Consider the following 13849-nt stretch of genomic DNA (forward strand, 5'->3'; position numbering starts at 1 on the left):
AGTCAGAAGAAGAGTGAGGGTGAGAGGAGGAGTACACAGAGGAGGAGAAGGAGGTAGAGGAAGAGGCAGAGGCCGAGCCAGAGGTCGAGGAAGACCTGAAGCAGGAGGAGAACGTGCACAAAGAAGAAGAGGACCAAACTTATCAAATGACATTCGTGCAACACTAGTGGACCATGTTGTGAACCACGGATTGACGCTGAGGGAGGCTGGACTGAGAGTTCAGCCAAATCTTAGCAGACATACAGTGGCATCTGTCATAAGGACTTTTCGACAGGAAAACAGGTAAAAGAAGATCTGTCTACAGTTACAGTAATCAGCCGCTTATTGTATGCACCATATCAGCACTTGTGATACCCCTTCCTGTGACATTGTACAGTAAGTTACATGTATTATTCTCTACATAGGATTGAGGGTCGGGAACGACAAGGAGGAAGGGGGCCCATATTCACGCAAGAACAAGAGAGAGAGATAATACAGTTTTTGCCCATTGCTTACACACTAAAACCGAATGCTTAGACCAAAGCCTCAATACCTAAACGTCTTGTAGCATACCTTAAACACAGTGTAACCATAGCTTAAACACAATGTCAACTTTGCACTTTGTTTGCAATTCTGTAACACACTTATTGCGAAACACTACACACGTTTTCTTACATTAGACACTTTGTTCAAAAACGAAATCACCTGTTATCATTGGGAAAACACTCTGTTCAAAATGCAAAACTCATCTGGCAATTGTATGCACTTACATACACACCTGAAAACACTTGCACAGAAAACAGAACACCAATCAGTCTGAGCCTTAGCACTACAAATAGGCCTCAGGTAAGCCATTTAGAACTTTGCAAGCATGGAGGCAATGAGAGTCAGAGTAAGAGGAGGACAAAGAGAGAGAGGAGTCGGATGTGGAAGAGGACGTGGAAGAGGACGAGGACCAGTGCGGAGACGTATATCAGATGACATCAGGGCTACTCTGGTGGACCATGTGATAAATCATGGCCTGTCCATGAGGGAGGCTGGGCAAAGAGTCCACCCTAACCTCAGTCGCTACACAGTAGCATCGATAATAAGGACATTCCGACTGGAGAACAGGTATATCTTCAAGTTTCTACTCCAGACTGTACCTACTGTATGTGTCACATGATTCTGTATCATATTACAGTATTACTGTACTAACTATACTATACAAAAATGGGTAGTGTGCTGTGAAGTACTGTATATGTAAAGGAATACCATTGTGATGTTGCAGTACTGTGTACAGTTTGAAAGTACAGTATGTGAAAAATAACCTAACCAATGACATCTTGTGGTGGCATTTTCTACAGAATGGTTGGACGACCTCCTCAAGGTGGAAGGGAACGGCTCTTCACTCAACAACAAGAGCTTGCCATCATTGAAATGGTGCGAGAAAATAATGCAATCCGACTTCGTGAGTTGCAACAACGCATAATTGCAAATGGAAATGAATTCAACAATATCAACAGGGTCAGCATTTCTACACTAAGTTGCATCCTACAGAAACATAACTTCAGAATGAAGCAGCTGTACAGGGTGCCATTTGAGAGGAACAGTGTCAGGGTCAAGGATCTGTGCCATGATTATGTGCAGGTATGTGTCACTTTACTTTACATACTATATATTGTGATGTGGGAATGAGGGTTTATGCTGCCACCTGCCCTGCCTGTAGCTTGTAGTTTTTGTCTATACTCACCCAACCCAGCCCCTACTTGTGTGAAAATATAGACATTGTAGTTACTGTATGTGTTTTCAGTAACACTATTCAATATTTTCTGTTACAGACAGTTCTGGAGTGTGATGCCGCCGAACTGCCGCATGAGTTCATCTACGTGGATGAGGCAGGCTTCAATCTGGCCAAAACCAGGCGTCGGGGCCGTAACGTAGTTGGACAAAGGGCTGTTGTAAATGTCCCTGGGCAGCGTGGGGGAAATATCACCTTGTGTGCTGCAATTAGTGTCCAAGGAGTCCTGCATCATTATGCATTTTACATTACATTTTAGTCATTTAGCAGACGCTCTTATCCAGAGCGACTTACAGTTAATGAATACATATTTTTTTTATACTGGCCCCCCGTGGGAATCGAACCCACAACCCTGGCGTTGCAAACGCCATGCTCTATCAACTGAGCTACATCCCTGCCGGCCATTCCCTCCCCTACCCTGGGCGACGCTGGGCCAATTGTGCGCCGCCCATGAGTCTCCCGGTCGCGGCCGGCTGCGACAGAGCCTGGATTCAGAGCCTGGATTCGAACCAGGATCTCTAGTGGCACAGTTAGCACTGCGATGCAGTGCCTTAGACCACTTATGCCACTCTAGGTCCCTACAATACAGGACAGATCATTGCATTTCTAGATGAACTACATGCAGTTGTGCAGGACAGACCACAGCAGCCCAGGTTTGTTGTCATCTGGGATAATGTTAGTTTCCACCGGGCTGCTCTGGTCCGAGATTGGTTCAACAACCATAATCATTTCACAGTTTTATACCTGCCCCCTTACAGCCCCTTTCTGAATGCAATCGAGGAATTATTTTCAGCGTGGCGGTGGAAAGTATATGATAGGCAACCACATGCCCGCATGACTCTTCTGCAAGCAATGGAAGAGGCATGTGGAGACATTGAGGTGGGATCAATCCAAGGGTGGATTCGGCACACAAGGCGATATTTTCCCCGATGCCTAGCCCGCGAGGACATCGCCTGTGATGTTGACGAGGTCATGTGGCCAGATCCGAACAGAAGGCGTGATCCATAAGCCCCCCCGCCCCCCACCACACACACGCACACGCACACACACACGCACACACACACAAAACAAGTATATGTTTTTTCCCCCAATAGCAATTTATCCAGTAATTGTTTTGTTTTTTTACTTTTGTTTTGTTGCTAAATTTGATGTTAAGAATTTCTGTAAGAATGTTTGTTTTTTTGTAAAAATATTTTTGTAAATACTGTTTGATTTCTGCAGAAATTCTACTTTTGAGTTTTACAGAAGACAATGACAATAAAATGACAATAAAAATAGAAACACAAAGACTGCAGTGTTTTATATAAAGCCCATCAGTGTGTTGCTGGTGATATGAAAGAGTAATTCAAATGTTGCTTGTGTGTATGGTTTTGTTGCAAGAATTTCATTTTTAGAAAGGAGTGTTAAGTTTTGATTGCAGTGTTTCATTTTGGCATATATGTGAGTTGTTAATCTCCAAGTGCTATGTCTGATTGGCTTGTGTGTTGAGTTTTGACATAATGAGCCAAATTCTGCAAAAAGTGTGTAAGCAATAAGCAAAAACTGTAAACATGGTTTTGGCCAATAATGCTATCAGGCTCAGAGAACTACAAGCCAACATTATCGGTGACCATGCAATTTTCAATAATGTCCATCAGGTCTCTCAGTCAACACTGGCACGCATCCTGAAAAGACATCAGGTTCAAATGAAACAACTTTATCGAGTGCCTTTTGAGCGGAATTCAGAGAGGGTAAAATGGCTGCGGCATGAGTATGTGGAGGTTTGTATTGTTCATACTGCACACATTACTTTTTTACATTGACTGTATACTAGACCTATCCTGAACTACACAATCTTCACTGTATTTCAGAGAGTTTTGCAGATGGATGCTGAGGAAATCCTGCATGAATTCATATATAATGATGAGGCAGGGTTCAACCTCACAAAAGCAAGAAAGAGAGGCAGAAATATCATTGGCCACAGGGCTATAATCAATGTCCCAGGGCAATGTGGGGGTAACATCACCCATTGCGCTGCCATTTCACAGCATGGGGTTCTCCTCCGTCATGCCAAAATGGGCCCTTACAACACACCTTACATTCTCGCATTTTTGGACCGATTGCACCACATCGTCACAGCAGGTAATGAAATGCACCAGATGCAATACACTGTCATCTGGGACAATGTGTCATTCCACCACTCTGCTTTGGTCCAGAACTGGTTTCAACACCATCCACAGTTGACAGTACTATACCTTCCACTATACTCTCCGTTTCTAAACCCTATCGAAGAGTTTTTCTCTGCATGGCGGTGGAAGGTTTACGATCTCCAGCCCCAGGCTCAGGTACCCTCATTCAGGCCATGGAGGACGCCTGTGACCAAGTTGACGCCGCAGATGTGCAAGGATGGATTCGACATTCAAGACGGTTCTTCCAGCGTGGTCTTGCTAATGAGGATATTGCTTGTGATGTTGATGAAATTCTCTGGCCAGATCCAGCTAGGCGAAGAGATAATGTATAGTATGTTTACTGTAGTATTTTCTGTACAATATTGTCAGTTTTTTTCAGATTATTTTTTATGTTTGTTGTTGTTGTTATTTACTTTAATTGTAACCTGTACTGGATACAGTATTTTACGTTTGTCTGTTGTTTGCTGAGCTAACAGTGTTATGCACACTACTGTAGTAGCATGAAAACTGGGACATGTTTTGTTGTGATTCTCCATGTTGACATGTTGACTGATTTGGGTATATGGAGAGAAATAAATGATATTTTCCTCAGTCTGCAGCATTGGTCTTGTGTAGTGTTTGTATAGTTGTACTTTCTCTGTGTACTTCATTTACAGTAGTCTAATCACTGAGAATTAGACTTGCTAAAAGTGTTTTAGGTTAGCAACAGCAGTGTGTAACTGGTTCAAAAAGATTGAAGTCATATGAAATGTGTGTGTTTCGTATGGTAACAAAATATTGTTTTTATGAAGTCGTGTATAGTTTTGACAAAAGTGTTCCATTTTGCAAATTATCTGAAGTGTTGTGCTACTTCGGTGTAGGGTTGTGCTAATTGTGTGTAGTGTTTTGACAAACCGGGCCCTGTTTTCAAAATTGTGCTTAAACAATTGAAAAAAACGGTATTAACTAGAGAACTGCACTCTGGTGGACGCATCTGAGGAGGGCGTGGGTGGGGTCCTCTCCCAGCGGCAAGGTAAGCCAGAGAAAATGTATCCCTTTTTCTCTAAAAAGCTTACCCCCGCAGAGAGGAACTTTGGAGTTGGAGACAGGGAGCTGTTGGCGGTGGTCCTCGCTCTGGAGGAATGGAGACACTGGCTGGAGGCACAGTCCATCCATTTCGGATTCTCACTGACCACCGGAATTTGGAGCACATACGGGCAGCGAAACGGATGAACTCTCGTCAAGCCAGTTGGGCCCAATTTCTTACTCGCTTTCAGGTTATTCTGTCCTACCACCCAGGATCCCAGAATGTGAAAGCCGACACACTCTCCAGGATGCACCATACCGGAGAGAGGAAGGATCTGGGGGGGTCCTATCCTGCCTCCGTCTCTCATCGTGGCACCTGTTGTTTGGGATGTGGACGAAGACATCTGCCTGGCGGTCAGGAGGACCCAGCGCCTGCCAACACCCCTCCGGGGCGCGTGTATGTACCCACCAGGGTCCGTGACTGCCTGCTGATCTGGGCACACACCACCCTTACGGCAGGGCACTCCGGTATTACGCGCACCCTACATTCTCTCTCACAAAAATGCTGGTGGCCCACCTTGGCCCACCTAACTGTGAATGGTTCTTCCTTCTCTTCTCTTTCCACGGCAATGATAGATTCCGGATCAGCAGGGAACCTTTTAGATAGGGAGCTGGTCTCTGAATGGGGTTTTCCCACCGTGCCACTGCCTTCTCCGCTACACGTCACCTCGCTGGACAATAAACCACTTGGATCAGGCACCATTACGCATGTCACTCTCCCCATCACCATCACCATTCCCACACTACCGGAGCACCACAAGGAGCTGTCCTTCCACATCGTCACGTCACCCCTTCACCGGATCGTCTTGGGAACGCCCCAGCAGGCAAACTAGTTCCTCTCCCAGTGCCTCAGCGACCTTGGTCACACCTGTCCATAGACTTTGTCACCGACCTCCCACATTCTGACGGCTTCACCACAGTCCTGGCGGTCGTAGATCGGTTCTCCAAATCATGCCGTTTTTTGCCACTAACTGGTCTTCCTTCTGTTCCAACAGGTCTTCCGGCATTATGGACTTCCGGAGGAAATCGTCTTGGACCGTGGCCCCCAATTCACCTCCCGAGTGTGGAAAGCTTTCCTGGAGAAGATCGGGGTCACGGCCAGCCTCACTTCCGGGTATAGGCCTCAGTCGAATGGGAAGGTGGAGCGCATGAACCAGGAGCTGGGGGGGTTTCTTCATTGCCACTGTCATGACCGGCAGGGTGAGTGGGCGAGTTTTCTTCCCTGGGCAGAATATGCCCAGAACTCCCTCGTTCACTCCTCCACGGGGCTCACTCCCTTCCAGTGTGTCCTGGGGTACCAGCCGGCCCTGGCCCCTTGGACACCCAGCCAGACCGATGTGCCCGCTGTCGACGAGTGGTTCCACAGGGCCGGACAGTTCTGGGACGCCGCCCATATCCATCACCAGAGGGCCATTCATTGGCAGAAGGACCAAGGCAACCGCCACCGCAGTGAGGCCCCCATATTCCAGCCTGGTGATCGGGTCTGGCTTTCCACTAAAAACCTCCCTCTCTGCCTGCCCTGCAAGAAACTGAGACCCTGGTTTGTGGGGTCGTTTAAGGTCCTCCGGCAGATTAATTAGGAATCATACAGGCTGCTCCTTCCCCCTCACTACCGTGTCTCACCCACTTTTCATGTGTCTCTCCTCAGGCCAGTGGTTCCTGGTCCTCTGGCGGATGCCGTCCCCCTGGGTATGCCCCCTCCGCCCCTGGACATTGAAGGGAGTCCAGCGTATTCGGTGATGGACCTGCTGGACTCCAGGTTCCGTTGTGGGACGGCTCCATTACCTGGTGGACTGGGAGGGGTATGGTCCTGAGGAGAGGAGCTAGGTTCCGGCTGGAGACGATCTGGACCCCAACCTAATTCGGGACTTCCACCTTTGCCGCCCTGACTGGCACCGGTTTCATCTCATCACCACCCCTATATAGCCCTGGACTGTTCAGTGTTGTGTTGTGTGTGATTGTTAGTGTCGTGTACTCGCTCTTTGGTGTTCTCTTGCTCAGTGTTAAGTAAACCTTTACATTGTTGATTCCTGCGTCTGCGTCCTGCCTCTTCGTATCCTCAGTACTCGTCACAACTTGCAGGTTCCTTCTCAACAGTGCAACAACAATAAGAAATAGTAAGAGATAATAATGCAAACATAAAGTAAGGCATACAGGAAGGCACAATTTATAGTCCAATATTTACACATGTATCAGGGAAGGGGGCATTGGGGGCAAGTGTTTAAATTGTGCATTATTAGGAATAGTAAATAAGAGTCTGGTAGCAGCAGTTGTGATGTGTGTGTAGCATGAATGTGTGTGTGAGTGTGTGTGTGTGTGTGTGTGTGTGTGTGTGCGTGCGTAAGTGAGTGCATGTGTTCTAAGGTGCGGAGAGTCAATTCAAGTGGTCAGTCCAGTTCAACTGTTCAGCCGTCTAATGGCTGAACAGTTGAATAGATTAACAGTTGAATAGATTAAAACTGTCTCTGAGCCTGTTGGTATCAGACCTCATGACGTTGTGGCTGTGCCAGCTAGTGACCACTCTGCAGAGCTGCCTCCAGTACATGAGTAATCTCAATAAATGCCAACCTGTCTATTTTGCCTCACTCCTTCACAAGCGGAAAAGACAGGCAGCTTATTGAGATTAAGTATGGGGCCTTGAGGGAGACAGGGTGAGGCCTGCCAGCCTCCCTATCCCTGGAGCTTCACTGAGGCTAACCCAGCTAGCGACCGGCATTGGCCGCTGGGAGGAAGAGAGAGAGAAAGCGGTATTTCACCTCCTTTCTTTTTTGCAATTCATCAACCTCTCCCACCTCAGATGAAAATGGTTTTGCACCTCACACACAGACTTGCACACACACACACACACACACACACACACACACACACTTGTACATAGGTCATGCTGTGAGTCTAATCTGAGTCTTTAGCCCCCCCACACGGCGCCAGTCTCCCATATCTGGATTATGATAATTTCACAACTGATGGATGAAGGAGTCTCTGTATGTGTGTGTGTTGGGGGGGATATGATAATTCCATAACTGATATGGATGAAGCAGTTAGGAGGCTATTTCAGTAAAGCGCAGAGGCTCGGCACCCTGTAGAGAACTGTGTTAGCAGGAGCAGAGAGTACACACACACTGACACACACATGCGCGCATGTACGCATGTAAACATGCACCCCCCCACGCACGCACACAATCTTCTACCCTTCGATCTCCACAGAGGTTGTTTGAAGCGGGTCAAAAAGCTTAGCTCTGTAGTGGATATCAAAACCTATTGTAGAGGAATGGTAGCTCAGGATCTGTATCGGTGGCAGCAACAATATAAACCACCACTTCACATCCAGCCAGAACCCATTGTAAATGACACAGTATCATTTCGCAATCATTTACTTGTGAGTGAGACTGCGTGCTATTTTCCACTCCACAAGGCACAAAACCACTCTGTTCTCCTTATGCTACAGCTGCTGTGTAGATTCAAATGACAAAAAATAGGGGAACAATCGTTTTATAATGTAGTATTCTTTCTGGTGTCTGTAAAACGAAAACTATATAAATAATAAAACTAAAACAAGTACACTGATGTAATGGGTCAGAAAATAAGGCAACAACTCTTCAAGCCAGGTCTCTTCCTTCCCCCTCTAGCCACAGCCTCTGCTCTCTACATCCCTGGATTCTGAGAGAGAATGGATTAATCAATTCTGTCTCTTACTTTACCCTGACTTAGCCTTATATTATTCTGCTTCTCACTGTTCTGCATCTCAGCATTACTATTCACACCAACGCACCTCACTGGAATGACATACTTTAGAAACCCTTACAGAAAATCCCATCTAACATTTTCAATTTTCAATTCAGACTCAACTGGATGGTACAGCAACCCTGATCATTGGTTAAACAGAGAGAGAGAGAGAGAGAGGGGAGGGGAGGGAGGGAGGGAAAGTAGATTACTTCCCACTGGGCACAGACGTAATTTCAACGTCTAGTTTTGATTTACATTTGGTTGAGTTGTCAACTAACGTAAATTCAACATAAAAAAATAGTAGATATATATTATGTTTTTTTGAAATTCCCTTACTTTGCAAATCCAATCAGTTTTCCACGTTGATTCAACGTCATCACACTGAGGGCTCTATTTTCGGCTGGTGCTAAGGAGGCGCAACTGTCAAACGCATGTTAGTTTTCAATTTTGTCATGTAAAAACTGCCGCACTGGCATTTTCCAGCCCTTACGCCAGGTTCTACAATTTACCTGTCTAACATCAGCTTCTTTGCACTGAGGGGAGGGTGGCAATATTTGAGGTGTGTCCTTAAAAACAAGCGCAAAAGCGACAATTTCATGCAGCGCTAATGGGACGTTTTTTTTAATCAAAACCCATCCCTTTCGTGCCATCGCCAGCTATTGCGCTCATAATTCCGTCTATGAAAATAGCAAAAATATTACTGGCACACCCCCAGATCTATAGCACGAATGCCAGCGCTTAGATTTACCATTGATTTAGGTTTGTTAAAATAGAGCCCTGAATGTTTTGTTGTTGAAATGATGTGGAAACAGTGTTGATTCAACCAGTTTTTGCTCAGTGGGTTATGGTTAGGGTTACACATTACTTATGTTCTTTCCCGACTTCCACAGAAGTGTTGTTGTTAATGTTGTTGCCTTGAAAGACACACATCATATCTCACCTAAAGGAATTTTATAGTTGGTTGAAAGAACACACACACAGACACACAATGTTAATCTCTGTAAAATCATGGTTCAACCTTGCGGAAATGTTAGTTCATTTCCGAGCTGTGTTTGTTCCTACTCAGATGAAAGTTAACAGACAGGAGCATGTGTGTGTATGTGTGTGTGTGTGTGAATCAGAGAGTTACGTACAGTGAGAGAGAAGAGAGAAAGAGAGAGAAAGAGAGAGAGAGAGAGAGAGAGAGAGAAAGAGAGAGAGAGCAGAGAGAGAGAGAGAGAGAGAGAGAGAGAGAGAGAGAGAGAGAAAGAGAGAGAGAGAAAGAGAAAGAGAGAGAGAGAAAGAGAGAGAAAGAGAAAGAGAGAGAGAGAGAGAGAGAGAAAGAGCAAGAGAGACATTTCATCCCACCCCCACACACTGCCATTATGTATCAGTCCTTCTCTCCATCATCTAATCTTTAGTTTCTTTCCTCCTGACACACTGAAAGTCTCATCATTGGCTGGGCTCTTCTTTAAATAACACAATGAGAGACAGACAGGGCCTTGAGCATATTTAATTACATGAGTGAATATTTCAATGTTGGAATTCATCTTGGAGTCCAGCAGGGCAGAAGACTGCAGCAACCTTGAACAAAAGCTTTTGTTTGTCGAACATTAAAGTGCAGAAAGACGGATAGGATAATCAGATGTTAATTAGCGGGTTGTCCAAAGGGGTGACGATCTAACAGGGGGAGAGATGGGGAGGGAGGGGGAGAAACACCACTCCCTCTCACTACTCAGATGACCCCACTACATACAGTGCATTCGGAAAGTATTCAGACCCCTTGATGTTTTCCACATTTTGTTATGTTACAACCTTATTCTAAAATGATTTAAAAAAATGTTTCCCTCATCAATCTACAAACAATACCCCATAATGACAAAGTGAAAACAGGTTTTTAGAAATGTTTGCAAATGTATTACAAATAAAAAACAGAAATACCTTATTTAAATAAGTATTCAGACCCTTCGCTATGAGACTCGAAATTGAACTCAGGTGGTTTCCATTGATCATCCTTGAGATGTTTCTACAACTTGATTGGAGTCCACCTGTGGTATATTCAATTGATTGGCCATGATTTGGAAAGGCACACACCTGTCTATATAAGGTCCCACAGTTGACAGTGCATGTCAGAGCAAAAACCAAGCCATGAGGTCGAAGGAATTGTCCATAGAGCTCCGAGACAGGATTGTGTTAAGGCACAGATCTGGGGAAGGGTACCAAAACGTTTCTGCAGCATTGAAAGTCCCCAAGAACACAGTGGCCTCCATCATTATTAAATGGAAGAAGTTTGGAACCACCAAGACTCTTCCTAGAGCTGGCCGCCCGGCCAAACTGCGCAATCGGGGGAGAAGGGCCTTGGTCAGGGAGGTGACCAAGAACCTGATGGTCACTCTGACAGAGCTCCAGAGTTCCTCTGTGGAGATGGGAGAACCTTCCAGAAGGACAACCATCTCTGCAGCACTTCACCAATCAGGCCTTTATGGTAGAGGGGCCAGACGGAAGCCACTCCTCACTTAAAGGACTCTCAGAACATGAGAAACAAGATTCTCTGGTCTGATGAAACCAAGATTGAACTCTTTAGCCTGAATGCAAAGCGTCATGTCTTGAAGAAACCTGGCACCATCCGTATGGTGAAGCATGGTGGTGGCAGCATCATGCTGTGGGGATGTTTTTCAGCAGCAGGGACTGGGAGACTAGTCAGGATCGAGGGAAAGATGAACGGCGCAAAGTACAGAGATCCTTGATGAAAACCTGCCCAGAGCGCTCAGGACCTCAGACTGGGATGAAGGTTCACCTTCCAACAGGACAACAACCCTAAGCACACAGCCAAGACAACGCAGGTGTGGCTTCGGGACAAATCTCTGAATGTCCTTAAGTGGCCCAGCCAGAGCCCGGACTTGAACCCGATCAAACATCTCTGGAGAGACCTGAAAATAGCTGTGCAGCGACGCTCCCCATCCAACCTGACAGAGCTTGAGAGGATCTGCAGAGAAGAACGCGAGTAACTCCCCAAATACAGGTGTGCCAAGCTTGTAGCGTCATACCCAAGAAGACTCGAGGCTGTAATCGCTGCCAAAGGTGCTTCAACAAAGTACTGAGTAAAGGGTCTTAATACTTATGCAAATGTGATATTAAAGTGTTTTGTTTTTTATAAATGTGCAAAAATTTATAAAAACCGGTTTTCGCTTTGTCATTATGGGGTATTGTGTGTAGATTGATGAGGAAAAAAAACAATTTAATCAATTTTATAATAAGGAACGTAACATAACAAAATGTGGAAAAAGTCAAGGGATCTGAATACTTTTGAATGCACTGTAAGTGAGGATGAGCACACATCAGACTGATAGTTGAGCCCAAGCAGTAGAAGAAGAACAAATATAGAAGAATAGAACACTGCAGTATAGAAGAATAGAACACTGCAGTATAGAAGAATAGAACACTGCTGTATAGAAGAATAGAACACCGCAGTATAGAATAATAGAACACTGCTGTATAGAAGAATAGAACACTGCTGTATAGAAGAATAGAACACTGCTGTATAGAAGAATAGAACACTGCTGTATAGAAGAATAGAACACTGCTGTATAGAAGAATAGAACACCGCAGTATAGAAGAATAGAACATTGTGTTACCGGGTGTGTTGAGCAGTCGGGACATGATGCAGGCGTACGACACATGTTGTTGACAGTGTTCTGCACTGGTGGTAATTGCCGTGACCTGTTACAAACACACACATGCACGCACACGCACGTATGCACACAGACACAGTCACACACACAAACACACACACAAACACATACAAGTCAGTAATCAATGAAAATGTCCACAAGGTTAAAGAGAGTAGGGTGGGATAAAATACTTAACTGAAAGACTCAATGAACAGCCATTGAATTCTGTGTGTACTTGTTTGTGTGTCTGCCTGTACAGTATGTGTGTGTGTGTGTGTGTGTGTGTGCGCGCGTGTGTACCTGTTCCATAGAGGCGCTGTAGTTGAGTTGCAGCACAGTGCGTCTCTCTCTGCTAGACCCGGTCACTGAGGTCTGGGCTGGTAGATTATTTACCACTGTAGTCCACACCTTGTCTTCTGAGAGAGAGAAAGAAAGAGAGAGAATGAGAGAGTGAGAGAAAATAGAAAGAGAGAGAGAAAGAGAGAAAGAGAGAGAAAAGGAGAGAGAGACAGAGAAAGAGAGAGGGAAAGAGAGAGCGATAAAGCGTAGCTCTAAAAAAGGTGATTCAATGAAAGCTCTTAAAATATACAGTGCCTTCAGAAAGTGTTGATACCCCTTGACTTATTCCACATTTTGTTGTGTTACAGCCAGAATTCAAAATGACAAAGTGAAAACATGTTTTTACAATTTTTTCCCAAATGTATTGAAAATGAAATACAGAAATATCTAATTTACATAAGTATTCATACCCCTGAGTCAATACATGTTAGAATCACCTTTTGTAGCGATTACAGCTGTGAGTCCTTCTGGGTAAGTCTCTAAGAGCGCTGCACACCTGGATTATACAATATTTGCACATACAATTCCTCAAGCTCTGTCAAGTTGGTTGTTGATCTATGCTAGACAGCCATTTTCAAGTCCTGCCATATATTTTTATTATCCAATTTAAGTCAAAACTGTAACTAGGCCACTCAGGAACATTCAATGTTGTGATGGTAAGAAACTCCAGTGTATATTTGGCCTTGTGTTTTAGGTTATTGTCCTGCTGAAAGGTGAATTTGTCTCCAAGTGTCTGTTGGAAAGCAGACTGAACCAGGTTTTCCTCTAGGATTTTGCCTGTGCTTAGCTCTATTCCTTTTATTTTTATCCTAAAAAAAACTCACAAGTCCTTGCCAATGAAAAGCATACCCATAACATGATGCAGCCACCACCATGCTTGAAAATATGAAGAGTGGTACTCAGTGATGTGTTGTGTTGGATTTGCCCCAAACATAATGCTTTGTAATCAGGACATAAAGTTAATTTCTTTGCCACATTTTTTGCAGTTTTACTTTAGTGCCTTATTGCAAACAGGATGCATGTTTTGGAATATTTTTATTCTGTACAGGCTTCCTTATTTTCACTCTGTCATTTAGGTTAGTATTGTGGAGTAACTACAACGTTGTTGATCCATCCTCAGTTTTCTCCAATCACAGCCATTAAAC

The 13849-nt window shown here is 44.8% G+C and overlaps 1 protein-coding gene across 1 annotated transcript in view; it reads right to left on the reverse strand.

Moving 5' to 3' along the window:
- LOC311109291 (contactin-associated protein-like 2) overlaps positions 1 to 13849 on the reverse strand; it is a gene marked incomplete at its 3' end in the record, with an annotated part of 194200 nt that overhangs the window by 94487 nt on the left and 85864 nt on the right. The window contains exons 13-14 of the mRNA XM_084152121.1: positions 12666 to 12781; positions 12330 to 12414 (exon numbers count right to left, since the gene is read on the reverse strand). Of these exons, the coding sequence (XP_084008247.1) occupies positions 12330 to 12414; positions 12666 to 12781 (201 nt within the window). The remainder of the gene's footprint in view (positions 1 to 12329; positions 12415 to 12665; positions 12782 to 13849) is intronic.

The sequence above is a fragment of the Coregonus lavaretus genome (genome assembly GCF_964263955.1).
Source record: "Coregonus lavaretus genome assembly, chromosome: 34".
Lineage (NCBI taxonomy): Eukaryota > Metazoa > Chordata > Actinopteri > Salmoniformes > Salmonidae > Coregonus > Coregonus lavaretus.